Below are 14,446 nucleotides of genomic sequence, written 5' to 3'. Positions count from 1 at the left end.
TTAGTCCATCTTCCTCTTTGCGGCGGCGATACCAGGGTTCCCTGTTAATGGGGTTTTTGAAGGGAGGCTTTGGCCGTACGCCGAAAGGTCGTCATTGCTCTCCCCTGCGGCGGCGTAACGGGGGCGGCTATCTCTGCTTGAACATATGTTCTCCAGAGCCGGCCCATCTCCCACACACACACTGGATAACCCTGATGCTCCCTAGGTCCCTGGCTGGGGACTAGGGAGGGAGAACGCCCAATGCCTGAGCCAAGGTCTACCCACATTTGAAATTTAATAAAGTTGTGGCCAATTTAATCCCATAGCACGTTGTCTAGAGTCGTTATTCCACATGACGGGGGGGACCACTCGGGATCTGGGGACTCCGCCTGTCCACGCAAACTACCAAATTTGGGTTGCACAATTAGTGCATCTGCACAATAAGCCCACTTCCCACCAAAATTGGAGTTTCTGTGATAAAGGAAGCTGGAAAATGTGGTATAACAATTGCTTGAAAGTTGATGGAGTAATGTAATGGAAAGTGTGAGATAAGGTAAAGGTAAGATAAAGACAAAGGTGAGATAAGGATTGCTTGCTGAAACATCCTATCATCTCTCCTCCCCAAAATAAAAAGAGAACGAATACTCAATGAAGAGTTGACACCATCTAATCTCAGTGCAAGCTTTGTGCAAACAAATCAGGAGGAATGTGCAATAAGAAGGAAAACTGGAACTACTTAGATACTGTCATTTGTTTAAACATATGCACACTTAACTGGAACACACATTTGCTGAAGCTCTCGGGTAGCATCTTAAAGGAGTCATCAGGATATACACCCATGCGCAGAGACAAAACTGCACCAATAACATGGTCCCCTGGCTTTAAAAAATCATCTTCATATCTGTGAGCTGTTGCTTTGCATTTTTCCTTCAAATTATTATTGGTGGCCTGGGGCAGGAGCTGTAGCAACAGCAGCAGCATGAGTAGCATCTTATGTCATTGCAGCCCATAAGCCTTATTCATTCTCACTGACTGCAGTAGCTTACAAGACATAGCATGAATATGGACAGGATACAATGTTATAGATAACCTTGTTCCATGCTGGCTCTTTTGAGATATTATTCATGTCAGTCATGACAAAGACCTGCTATATCCTTGCTCAATACAGTTTTCAATAATCTTTAGAGCATTTATAAGATCTCACAACTGATGCAAGGTTTTGCAAGGTTCTTCAATTGATTTAATTTGTTTTCCTATTGGTGTTGCCAGTTAGTTCTTAAATTCTCTGGAGCTTTTACAGTGAAAAGACTCAAGCACTGTATTTTCAATAATTATAGAGAAATCTATAATTATAGTGGTATCTCTAGTCTTTCTCACACAAACACACTTTCATTGTTCCAGTAGAATGGCAGGAAAACAATTATATGCAGAAAGAAGGGATGAATAAAAAAACGAGGTGGGGGTGGGGGTGGGACCTAACACACATCACTGCAATTGGAGGTAGAAGAATTCATTTCCTGTAAGAAAATAGATTTATTTCCCACACTCTGTCAAAAGGTCATAGGACAGTTTACAACACAGTAACAAAATAAAGAAGCATAGCATGCAAACATAAAACAATAATCATAAAATACATAAGAAGCATATTAATGCTGCATATTGCGTAAGATTTAGAATCACCAAATCTAACAAGGAATTTGAGACATTTTAAAATTCATTTCAACATAATTTATTTTGTCTATTCATCAAGTCACTTATAAACTTTTATCAAAACCTTTTTCTTCCATAGTTTTATTAGGGCTCCCTGCATTTCCTTGTTTCTTAGGCTGTAGATAATTGGATTTAACAGTGGCGTTACAACAGTATAGGAAAATGATAAAAGCTTGTCCAGAGGTGGAGAGTAGCTGGATTTGGGTTTTAAGTACATGGAACTAGATGTACCATAGAAAAGAATAACAACTATTAAATGTGAGGAGCATGTGGAGAAGGCTTTATATCTCCTCTCCAAGACTGGCATCCCCATGATGGTAAAGATAATGCCCATGTAAGATAGGATGATCAGCATGAACGGTAGCATGATAGCCATCAAAGCAATTCCAATTACTTGGACTTCATTTAGGAAGGTGTCCCCACAGACTAGTTCTAACAGTGGCTGTATTTCACAGAAGAAGTGGTTGATGATCACACCACAAAATTGCAGGCGAAATGTGACAGTAGTGTGGACCAACCCAACTGCAGTCCCACAAATGTATGAGCCAGTCACCATTATCCAGCAAACATTTCTCCTCATAATAATTGTGTAATGCAAAGGGTGGCATATTGCAACGTAGCGGTCAAATGCCATGGCAGCTAGAAGAAAACACTCAGCAACCCCAAAAAACAGGAAAAAGAACATCTGCATGGCACATCCCATAAAAGAAATAAATGTAGCATTCACCAACAAATTCTCTAATAATTTGGGGATTATGACTGACATATAGCATCCCTCCAAGCTGGCCAAGTGCATAAGGAAAAAATACATTGGAGTGTTAAGCATAGGGTCAGATTTTACAAGCAGAATTATCAAGCTATTGATCATTAAGGTGATTATATAGAGGGAGAGCAGCACTACAAATATTAACACATGGAACTTGTGAGTCTCGGAAAAACCCACCAGTATGAATGCAGACAAAGTTGTGGCATTTTCTTGACTACTCATGGCCTCACTGAGATATTTAGCTTCTTCAGTACTGCTGTTTGTATCTACATCTAGCAGTCTACTATCTCACCACCAACCTATTTATTGATTAATTCATCCATAATCATGACTCCTGCTTGTTTTCTTTTAAACTAATGTTTGATTAGTAGCCTAATCACTTTTGATCATCTTTGTTTTCTGCATGTTCAGTGCTCCTGGTGAAGATGTGAAGCATAATAATTTTCTTGCTTTTATTTCATGGCATCAGCTTCTTATAAGTAAGATTACTTCCTCTGCCACTCTTTGCTCTGTAAGACAACCAAAAATAACATGTTGGGTTTTGTTTTTGCTTTTTAAAAAGAGAGAAGTTCATCTTATGTGTGTGAATATGTAAAGTCACATGGAAAACTAGAACAAATCTCTTACATCAGGGATGGAAAACTTATGATCAGGTGTTCTTAGACTACAGTTCTTATTATCCCAGACCATTGGATATGTTGGCTGTAACTGATGGACTCCAACCTCCAATTGGAGGGCCATAGATTTCCATCTTTGTCTGGGAGCTTGATTTCATAGACCTTGGGAAGTGGACAGTGAGTGTTAAGTAGCTGGCATGCCACAACCCTAGGCTGATAGGCTGATTTGGCTTGTACACCAAAGTCCAATGACACATGTGGGTAACCTAATGTGATGTGGGGAAACATGACATTTCAGTTTGCAGTGTTTTATCTGCAGTGACTAATACCCTTATCTAAGTTATTACCTTACTACAGTCAATGAATATGCATGTGTGTGAACTAGACTATAGTTCTAGTCTTGGAGCTGTACAGCACTTCAGAATATTTGCCTGTCTAGCACAGTATTGTCTGCTTTGACTGCAGCAGCTCCCCTGGGTCTTAGGCAAAGAGAGAGAGAGAGAGAGAGAGAGAGGTCCTTCATCTGCTACCTATGCCTTTTAACTGGAGATTGCAGAGCTTGAATTCTGAGCCTTCTACCACTGACTATGGTCTGGAGTGGCCTGCAAAGTTTCATTGCTGCAGGCAAAACACCCTGCCATTGAAACCACCCTATTAAGGGAATTTGCATGAAAATATGTGTATAACTGGAAAAATTACACACAAAATGTGTATTTTTTTTGGGGGGGTGCATTAAAATCTTACTGAATTTTCACAAGGACTTTAAAAAAAAATCATAAACTGATGCAGAAATGTGAAGTTGAAACTGAGTGCCCTATAGGCATAGGACAGGGATATTCATATGATGCACACATATATTACAGGTTGTGTTTCAGCTCTCCAATAAAACTGCAAAGATAAGTGCTGTTTTAGTTCAGTGCTAACTCTCTTCATATCTATTTATTATTCAGTCTGACAAAAGATTCAGTAGAAGTGTTACTCACAGAGAAATATTAAAAGGGAAAAAAACATATATAGGCTTGTTCACAGGATACACTGAACAGGTACAAACTGTCTCTACACATGTACAAGCATTTGTGCAAAAGATGGAATACCTGTTGATTTGTGTACACAGATGGACAAATTGCACGCTCATTGAATACAGCATGCAATCATCTCTTCTGTTAAGATATATGATGTGAGTAGAACACCAATATTTCTGCAACAAAAATCTACTCCTGGTGAATCGGAGGATTTTATTTGTATTAACTATTTATTAACCTAACTATTAGGTTATTATTAGGTTATTATTAGTTATTATTATTATTATTATTATTATTATTATTATTTGTTATTAGTTATTATTAATTATTATTATTATTATTATTATTATTAGGTTATTATTAGGTATTAGGCTCAAGCAGTATGTGGACCGAGAACTCCCAGAAGTGCAAGCTGGATTTAGAAGAGGCAGAGGAACCAGAGACCAAATTGCAAACATGCGCTGGATTATGGAGAAAGCTAGAGAGTTCCAGAAAGACATTTACTTCTGCTTCATTGACTATGCAAAAGCCTTTGACTGTGTCGACCATCGCAAACTATGGCAAGTTCTTAAAGAAATGGGAGTGCCTGATCACCTCATCTGTCTCCTGAGAAATCTCTATGTGGGACAAGAAGCTACAGTTAGAACTGGATATGGAACAACTGACTGGTTCAAAATTGGGAAAGGAGTACGACAAGGCTGCATTTTGTCTCCCTGCTTATTTAACTTATATGCAGAATTCATCATGCGAAAGGCTGGGCTGGATGAATCCCTAGCCGGAATTAAGATTGCCGGAAGAAATATCAACAACCTCAGATATGCAGATGACACAACCTTGATGGCAGAAAGTGAGGAGGAATTAAAGAACCTTTTATTGAGGGTGAAAGAGGAGAGTGCAAAATATGGTCTGAAGCTCAACATCAAAAAAACTAAGATCATGGCTACTGGTCCCATCACCTCCTGGCAAATAGAAGGGGAAGAAATGGAGGCAGTGAGAGATTTTACTTTCTTGGGCTCCATGATCACTGCAGATGGTGACAGCAGCCACGAAATTAAAAGACGCCTGCTTCTTGGGAGAAGGGCAATGACAGGCCTAGACAGCATCTTGAGAAGTAGAGACATCACCTTGCCAACAAAGGTCCGTATAGTTAAAGCTATGGTTTTCCCAGTAGTGATGTATGGAAGTGAGAGCTGGACCATAAAGAAGGCTGATCGCCGAAGAATTGATGCTTTTGAATTATGGTGCTGGAGGAGACTCTTGAGAGTCCCATGGACTGCAAGAAGATCAAACCTCTCCATTCTGAAGGAAATCAGCCCTGAGTGCTCACTGGAAGGACAGATTGTGAAGCTGAGGCTCCAGTACTTTGGCCACCTCATGAGAAGAGAAGACTCCCTGGAGAAGACCCTGATGTTGGGAAAGATGGAGGGCACAAGGAGAAGGGGGCGACAGAGGACGAGATGGTTGGACAGTGTTTTCGAGGTTACCAGCATGAGTCTGACCAAGCTGCGGGGGGCAGTGGAGGACAGGAGTGCCTGGCGTTCTCTGGTCCATGGGGTCACGAAGAGTCGGACACGACTAAACGACTAAACAACAACAACCTAACTATTTGTATTATCACCAACTCGATAATCAGTACATATAGTTCATTTTTTATTACTAAATCATGTTTCTGGTGGGACAGGTTAAAACATATTAATATTTATTTACCTTATTGAAGCTGGTTGCTTCAAATATTACATGATTCTTCTTTCTTCTTATCCCCTAGCTATGTCAAGTGATGTGATACTCTGTAAATCATTAGCCACCATGCTTGAGATTGAGATGGAATGAAACCAAGACTTTCCTCTTGTTTTTTGTGTGTGCAATCAGTTGCAAAATACCAAGGAGGCCCTACATTTGAGTGGTGTAGAACTCCTGAGATTACAGCATTGAAAACATTTTCATCCACCTTGGTCACAAGAGGAACAATTTATATTAGCATGCCCAATTAACACAATCCTCTGGGACAGTGATATATATATATATATATATATATATATGGATTCCAATATGATTTTTGATTCATAGTTATGCCATAATTATAACAAGAATATGTCAACAAGAATAAGAAATATTCTTTTACAGCAGCCCAATGCTTATGATCTTCATTCTTCAAAAATGAGGATGAATATCATGTTAATTGGAACTCGACACAATAGGTCACTCACACAGAAAGCCTGGCTCACACTGCAATTTATATCTGTAGATGGTTAGATAGTAGCCCAGACATATAAAGAAGACTTGGGTCCATTTCATACATTCAGTCAGGGTAGTATCACTTCTTAGCCATGTTAGTCAGCAATGCCTAAGCATACAGGTGAAGTGTCTCTGGATTCCCATATGTTAGCTAACTCTCATCAGCCCCAGCCACTATGACCAATAGTAAGGATGATGTGATGTGCAGCAACATCTTGCCCAAGCAGAACTTAGAAACTCAGGAAGGCCTTCCTGTCTTTATCATCAAGTAATCATCAAGTAATGTAATTTAAAATAAACACCTGAATAAATTGTACTCATATGCAGTAGTTGCTGAATAGTAGTTGCTGCACTGAACCAATGTAAGATATTTCTCTGTACTGACTTGCTTTCTGACAGCTTCGGTCAAGTGAGTTGCGGGAGGGTTTGGTGGGGAGGTAGAGAAACTTGGGGAAATCGAACTGCCGCAAAATGCCACCCACAGAAGAAAAAAACATACCCTTTCTCTGTCAAACTTCTGCTATGTTGCTGCAGCAATCTGAAGGACAGAGAAAAGGATTGCTGCACCACATTTTAATGCACCTGGGACGATAGACCCAGCAACCTGCCCCCCACTATGCCCCTGCCATAATCAACAAGGATGAGTGAGGATATACATGGTTGGTCTCACTATCAAGGTTATTGTCCACATTCTCAGGTTGTACAAAGGAAATGTGTCAATCACAACTGGACAAGCAGATGCCAAAAGTACATGTGTAGGAGCTGCTACTTCCATGGCATGCAATTCAGATTGAAAAACAATAACACAAATTAATTTATCCTACACTGCATTGCCTAATGCTAAACTCGATTTCCCCCAGCCTCTCTTTAATAAATGGATTCTCTGTAATTTTATCTAACCCTTTCTAATTCCCGCGAATTCCCAAATTCTCTAATGCATATATCAAGAGCAATGAGCAATTTGAACCATATACAAGATTTCAACTCTCAAAGAATCATTGTCTTAAGAGTCGTAGCTAAATATATGTACATACATGTGTAACATTTTATATGAGCAGAAGTTTCAAAAAACCCCACAAAAAAACTAAAGTTAGAATTTTCTTCTTCTCTGTCATATCAAGAACCATAAATGTTATGCAACATTCCTATCCTGTGTATGACAGAGTTGTTATGAGGATAACTTAAGCAAGAATGAAGACATCTGAGTTATATGCCATGCTGCATTGAACACTTTGAAAACACATAGTAATAAATGTAATAATGCAGACATGAAAAGGAATATAGAGTATGATCATCCTTGGCTATATTATATCAATATGCTTTTAAACAAGCACATTCCACTACAGCTAACCTATAGGTCTGTGTAAATGGAAGATCATGCCTTAATAATTTTTTGGGTGTTTTCTTTTTTTCTTTTTTGCTTCAATAGATCAATGCTACAACACTTCAAATTCCCACTACCAACTTTTTTTTTTAACTTGGGGGAAAGCTAATGAGCTGTGGAAGACACTGAAGAAGGGATGAGTGAGCAATTAAGAAGGATATAACTTCACTGTTTCCCCTTCCTAATCAATTTCTCCTTGATGTTCAGCTCAGGCCTGAACAACATAATGTAGCATTTGGGGGAAAAGATGCAACCCAGGAACCCAAAACTGGAGGCTAACATGGAAAAGATCTCCACAGCTACCATGTATTTTCCCTTGGTGCTCAAGTAGGTTGGAACATAGGACAACCAAACACTGCAAAACACCAACATGCTGAAAGTGATGAACTTGGCATCATTGAAACTGTCAGGCAACTTCCGGGCAAAGAAAGCCACTGTGAAGCTGAGAAGGGCCAGCAAGCCCATGTAGCTCAGGACACAGTAAAACATGATTGGGGCTGACTCATTGCATTGCAGGATGATTTCTTCACTTGTTGACTTTGTGTCAGTATCTGGGAAGGGGGGAGAGGTTGCTAGCCACACTGTGCAAATGCCTGCTTGAAGAATGGAGCAAGAAAGGACAATGGAGCTGGCCAGTCTTTTCCCCACCCACTTCTTGATGCTGGATCCTGGTTGTGTGGCCATAAAAACAAGAACCACGGTGATGGTTTTTGCCAACAGTGAAGAAACAGCCACTGAGAAGACTATGCCAAACACAGTTTGGCGCAGGACACGTCACCTTTTCAGGTCGGCCAATAAGTAGCAAGGAAGGGAGAAAGCAGAGCAGAAGGGAGGTGAGAAGTATATAAGTGAGATCCTGGTTGTTGGCTTTGACTATTGGAGTGTTGTAGTGCTTTACAAAAGTTCTTAGTATGAGAACTGTGATCAAAGAAAATGAAAGAGCACAACTGACCCCCAGAGGTTCTTCATAAGATAAGAAAGTTACAATCTTGGGAACGCATGCCATTTGGTCCCTGTTGGAATATTGATTATCTGGACATTGGAAACATTCAAGCATGTCTGAAAAATAAAGTTGTGGAATAAATATACAAAAATGTCAAGTTATAGGTGCAATTTATGACCTGGTTTACAGTGGGGAAATCTGCAGTAGTAAAAAAAGGTTTCAAATGTGATGTGAAATGTGTTTATTTCACTCATGTATTATATTTTGTATTCCTGTTGGGAAATGTGGCACTCTGAAAAGTGATTGATTGAGAGTTGCATCATTGCTGAGCTTCTGTGACTGAGCAGGAGCTTAGGATGATCAACAGCTTTCCAACGAGAAAAGCAATTTGATGCAGGTTTCCTTTGCTATTATAGCCACATAACATTCTGATATTTGATAAGAATTTGTATGTTAAGCAATTATTCTGCAGAACATATAGAATGTCATGTGGCACTTAAGATAACCCAAGAGAGCTTACAGTGGGAAATCTGCAATAATAAACAAAGGTGACAAATGTGATGTTTCAGTTCAGTGCATTCATATATTACATTTTGAATTCCCTTTCAGAAATGTGGAACTATGAGCAGTGATTGGGTGCAACTTGTACCATTAATGATCTTCTGTGATTGAGCAGAACCTTAGAATGGCAAAGAGCCTTGCAATGAAAAATAAAGTTTCCCTCAGGTTCCCATTACCATTATATGTTGTGCAATTTATTTTGTGTAGGATTATGAGCCTTTTATAAGCTTTTCCTTCAGCAGCCAATGGTGTAGGGCACGGTGTGTGAAAGTCACATCTTGATAATGACAGAATATTTAGAAGGTCCTGTAGATCGTGAGGATAATGAAAGGAAACTTGATTTGGTAATCCCATATTTATTCATTGGCATTGGCTTGGAATATGTGGAAGAGAGCTCAAAGATGAGGAATTACATAATATCAGTATTTTCTGCTTTCTAATGCCTAACAGGTCTGAACTTCAGCATTGCTTGCTCCTTGTAATGAATCATTGCTTTATAATTAAAATGCTTATTAACACAAAGGTGCAGATCACTAGTAAAGGTGGGAAAATGGGTAACAAAGATGGCTAACTCCGAGAACATGCTCCCGTAGAGTTCACTGATACTGCTTCTAAACATACACATTTCTTAACTATTGAGCCACATTCCCTCAAGGCAGTGGGTTGCATGCTATTGAGGGCGAAATATAGTGGTGGGCAGAGATGGAGCTACAAGTGGGGGAGGGGGACGACTCTCTTCTCCTTCTTCATGTCAGGCTCATTTCTTTTTTGCTGCCTATTTCTTTCCTTTTTCAGAAAAGTAACATTACACTCTTAATATATGAACTAAAGTAGGTTGAAGGACACGTGAAACTAGAACGAGGGCCACAGTTTTCACATCTCTGCTCTCTGTTACAGCTGTTCTTTATTTTTTTAAAAATGAATATCTATTGAAACTTTTCAACGTACTGTATAATACAAAAAAAACATGCTAATATAAATATAAATAAATAAGAAAAGAAAAAACAAAACAAAACAAAACAAGAGAGAGAGAGAGAACAAAGAGAGAAAATGAGAGGGGGGAAAGTGAGAAATAAAACAAAATGGAGTCCTCTATCAAGGAAGATCTTAACCCTTAACTCACACCAAAGTGGGCAGACCCTATCAGCTCTCACCTGGGAGCTTCCCTTACTTCTCCCAGCCATTCTTTCCTTCCAAGTTTCTCACAGCCATTCTTTCTGAAAGCTCTGTACACGACAAAACTCACCTTCATAGTCTGATATCCACTCTTTTGGACAGGGAATGCAGCCATAGCAGCAGAACGGCTCCCCCTCCTTCTTTTCCTTCCTATAGCCAGGTTGGCACTGGGCATTACACAAAGCAAGGGGCCATGTCTATCAAACAATGAAAGAGAAGCATGTTAATCTTCAGAGGAATGTTCTTAGAATCCTTAAATTCAGAATAAGAACTTGTTTTATTTATTAGATATGTTTCTACACCACCCCTTCAACTGCAGAGATACCAGTGCAGTATGCAATCAAAAGGGGCCAAATCATTCAATATTGCTTCATTGCCATTCGGTCCAGTTTTTTTTTACATACAAATACAGCAGCTTGGGAACATCAGGTTCCACAGGTCTCTGCAAGTGTCTGGATTTAGTACAGTTCAAAGTTAGATTTTCTCTTTTTTCTTGAAATGAAAAAATGTAATTGTATTAAATTAGACAATGGACCCCTTCATAATTATAGATCACACATCATTTTCCTCTTGGCATGTTTTATCTTTTACACAGTAAATCACATGGCTGTATCCTATACTTCTTTACTGGTGTTAAAAAAAATCCACTTTCATTTCTTTCTTTCCTTTTGTTTTGTTAATTAAATAAAATATTTGAAAAAGAAAAATGTTTCTGCTGCTCCCTCCATCTACAGAGCTATTGGTGTGGTAATCAGAAAAAATACAAGTGCAGGGATATAGGATCTGTCACTGTGGTAGAACAAAAAGTTAAACAAAACCAATTGTTCCACTGATTTGGGACCAGTTCCAGGGCAGCTTGGCCTAATTTGGTGGAGGAATCAGGACCTCTGGGGAATTGGGGAGCAGTGCATGACCCTGATATAAAACTTTATAAATTAACTGTTTCGCTTTCCCCCCCTTTTTCTAAGCCGCTAAGCCGCTAATAGCCTCTTAGCCACTAAGCCGCTAAGCCTTTAATAGCCGCTAATCCGCTAAGCCGCTAATAGGGTTGCTTCGCAAGACGGAAAAACCGCTAGACGAAGAGACTCGCGGAATGGATTATTTTCGTCTTGCGAGGCACCACTGTACAGCAAAAGAAGTATTGGAGGAAATTGAACAGTTTGGAGGAGTGGCAGGTTTTAGATTAAATAAGAAAAAACTGAAAATGATTGCGAAGAATATGGATCAAAGTGTAATTGAAATAATGCAACAGCAAACAGAGATAGAGATGGTTAAGAAGGTGAAATATTTAGGAATATGGGTAACTCCCAAAAATATAGATTTATTCAAGAATAACTATGAACCAGTATGGAATGGAATAAGAAAGGACTTGGAGGTGTGGGGAAGAATGAAACTGTCATTTTGGGGCAGGATATCCACAATTAAGATGAATGTGCTTCCAAAGATGTTATTTCTATTTCAGACTATCCCCTTAATTAAGGGGAATAGGATTTTCAAAGAGTGGCAAAGAGCGATTTCAAGATATATTTGGCAGGGCAAAAAGCCGAGAATTCAATTTAAGTTACTAACAGATGTGAGAGAAAGAGGAGGCTATGCCCTGACTGACTTGAAATTATATTATGAGGCATCTTGCCTTTGCTGGTTGAAAGACTGGATAAAATTAGAAAATAAGGAATTATTGGACTTAGAGGGGTTTGACAACAGATTTGAATGGCATGCGTATTTATGATATGAGAAAAAGAAAATCCATAAAGGTTTTGAGATCCACATCTTCCAAGGTCCTCTAATTGAAGTATGGGATAGGTATAAAAACCTATTAGAACCTAGAGTACCACACTGGTTATCTCCATTAGAAGTTATGAGTATAAAGAAAATTAATATGAGAGTCAATTGGATCACATACGGTCAATTGTTATTTAAAGGGGGAAAATGGAAAATGAAATCATACGAACAGGTTAAAGAACATGTATACGATTGGTTGCATTACTTTCAAATAAATGAAATGTTTAGGAAAGATATTAAAGAAGGCGGTTATGCTGACAAGGATTCAAAATTTCAGATTGAAATAATAAATAATGGTTTTAAAATTTTATCCAAAATGTTTAAGTTGCTGCTAGAATGGAATTTGAAGGATGAGGAAGTTAAGTCGGTAATGATACATTGGGCCAGAGATTTTGGCTATAACATACAATTTGAGGATTGGGAAAAATTATGGAAAGAATATTTAAAATTTACAGCATGTATGACGTTAAAAGAAAATGTTATGAAAATGTTTTACAGATGGTATATAACACCGGTAAAATTAGTGAAAATGTATAAGACATGTAACAAGTGTTGGAAATGTAAAGATAAAGAAGGCCTTTTTACCATATGTGGTGGGAATGTAAGAAAGTGAAAGGCTTCTGGGAAAGGATATATAACGAATTGAAGAAGATTCTAAAATATATTATTATAAAGAAACCAGAGGCCTTTCTGTTAGGAATACTAGGAAATGAGATAAAGAGAAAGGATTGTAAATTTTTCCAATATGCAGTGACAGCTGCAAGAGTGTTACTGGCCCAGAAATGGAAACAACAGGAAATACCGACGGTGGAAGAATGGAGAATGAAGCTGTTAGACAATGCTGAGTTGGATAAATTGACTGGGAAGATTAGATATTTAAGAGACCAAAAGTTCATCGAGGACTGGGGGAAATTTGTGGAATATCTGGAAAGTATAAGTGAGGGACAGATAACGCTAGAGGGATTTAAAGAAGCACTGTGAAAAATTGAGAAGTATTGTTTAAAGGGAATAGAAAAGAAGGGTATAAACAATGACAATACAAACCTAAGGAATGCGTAATTTAAATAATGACTATGGATGATTTACGGAAAAGCTGAAGGAAGTCCAGAAAAGAAACAATTTGTGAAAAATTGGATGTGAAATTAGTATGTTTTTTTGTTTTTGTTGTAAACTAATAAAAATTATTTCAAAAAAAAAGGAAATAAACAACTATCTGACTTGTAGAATACATGTGAAGGCAGCCCTCTTTGGGGAAGTTTTTAGTGTCTGATATTTTATTGTATTTTTAGTATTCTTTCTGAAACCACCCTGAGTGGCTGGGGAAACCCAGCCAGATGGGCGGGGTATAAATAAATTATTATTAGTATTATTATTATTAGGGTCTGCTACAGGGAAGGTCAATGGAGACATGCAGAGGCCTCCATCCCAGTTTGTCACCACACAACTAAGGGAACAGACAAGTGGATGGGAAAGTGAACTTCTCCCCCAACTCCATTACCAAATGAGGACCCAAAGCGAACCCAAGCTGCCATGTTACACTCAGAGAAACATAAGGACTGGATTAAAATAAAAGATTAATACAAAGAGGATATATGACCATCATTTACCTATGCACTCATATTTACCTGAGAGTTTTACTCAAGAATGCTTTGTGTAAGGAATTAGAGATTTTTCAAAATTCATGAATGCTTATCCTTCACTTCTTTCCCAAAGCTCCTTAAAGTCAGTGTGGTATTGTTATTACATCATTGTACTCAAATGAAGGAGACTCACCTTAAAATAAAGCTAAGCTCATTTGTTATCATTCAACATAACATACCTAACAGTGTTTCTGAGATGGTAACATAGAGAGAAAAATCAATGAATTCTGCCCTGCTCTGTCTATGAATGATATGGATAGAAAGTGAGTAAGAGAGAATTAAAGGAAAATGAACATTCAAATTATGTCCTTTTAAGATGTTCTTTGTACATTGCAATCTAAATCCTTATTTACACTTAAGTATAAATGAATTATAAATAAAAATAAAAAATATTATTATTGTTACTTATATTAGCAGTAGCTTTTGAGAATTACAATGTTCTTTCGTGTTTTCCTCCCCTAATTAAATGCTCCCTTTTGTTCAGCTCAGGCCTCAACAAGATAATGTAGCATTTGGGGAAGAAGATACAAGTCAGCAACCCAGCACTGGAGGCCAAGATGGAGAAGATCTCCACAGCCACCATGGATTTCCCTTTAGTGCTCAAGTAAGTTGAAACAAAGGACAACCAAAC

General features: G+C 38.4%; 1 protein-coding gene across 1 annotated transcript; it reads right to left on the bottom strand.

Moving 5' to 3' along the window:
* Positions 1-1,729: 1,729 nt before the first annotated feature.
* On the bottom strand, positions 1,730-3,660 carry LOC307200563 (olfactory receptor 10A3-like; the record flags this gene model as incomplete). The annotated part of the gene is made up of 1 exon (XM_079949098.1): positions 1,730-3,660. The coding sequence occupies exon 1, from the start codon at positions 2,675-2,677 to the stop codon at positions 1,730-1,732; it is 948 nt and encodes a 315-aa protein (XP_079805224.1). The 5' UTR covers positions 2,678-3,660.
* Between the last annotated feature and the right edge of the window lie 10,786 nt (positions 3,661-14,446).

The sequence above is a fragment of the Podarcis cretensis genome, assembly GCF_951804945.1.
Source record: "Podarcis cretensis genome assembly, chromosome: 13".
NCBI classification, from domain to species: Eukaryota; Metazoa; Chordata; class Lepidosauria; order Squamata; family Lacertidae; genus Podarcis; species Podarcis cretensis.
The sequence above is the reverse complement of the archived record's forward strand: the minus strand, read 5'-3'. Positions and strand labels throughout refer to the sequence as shown.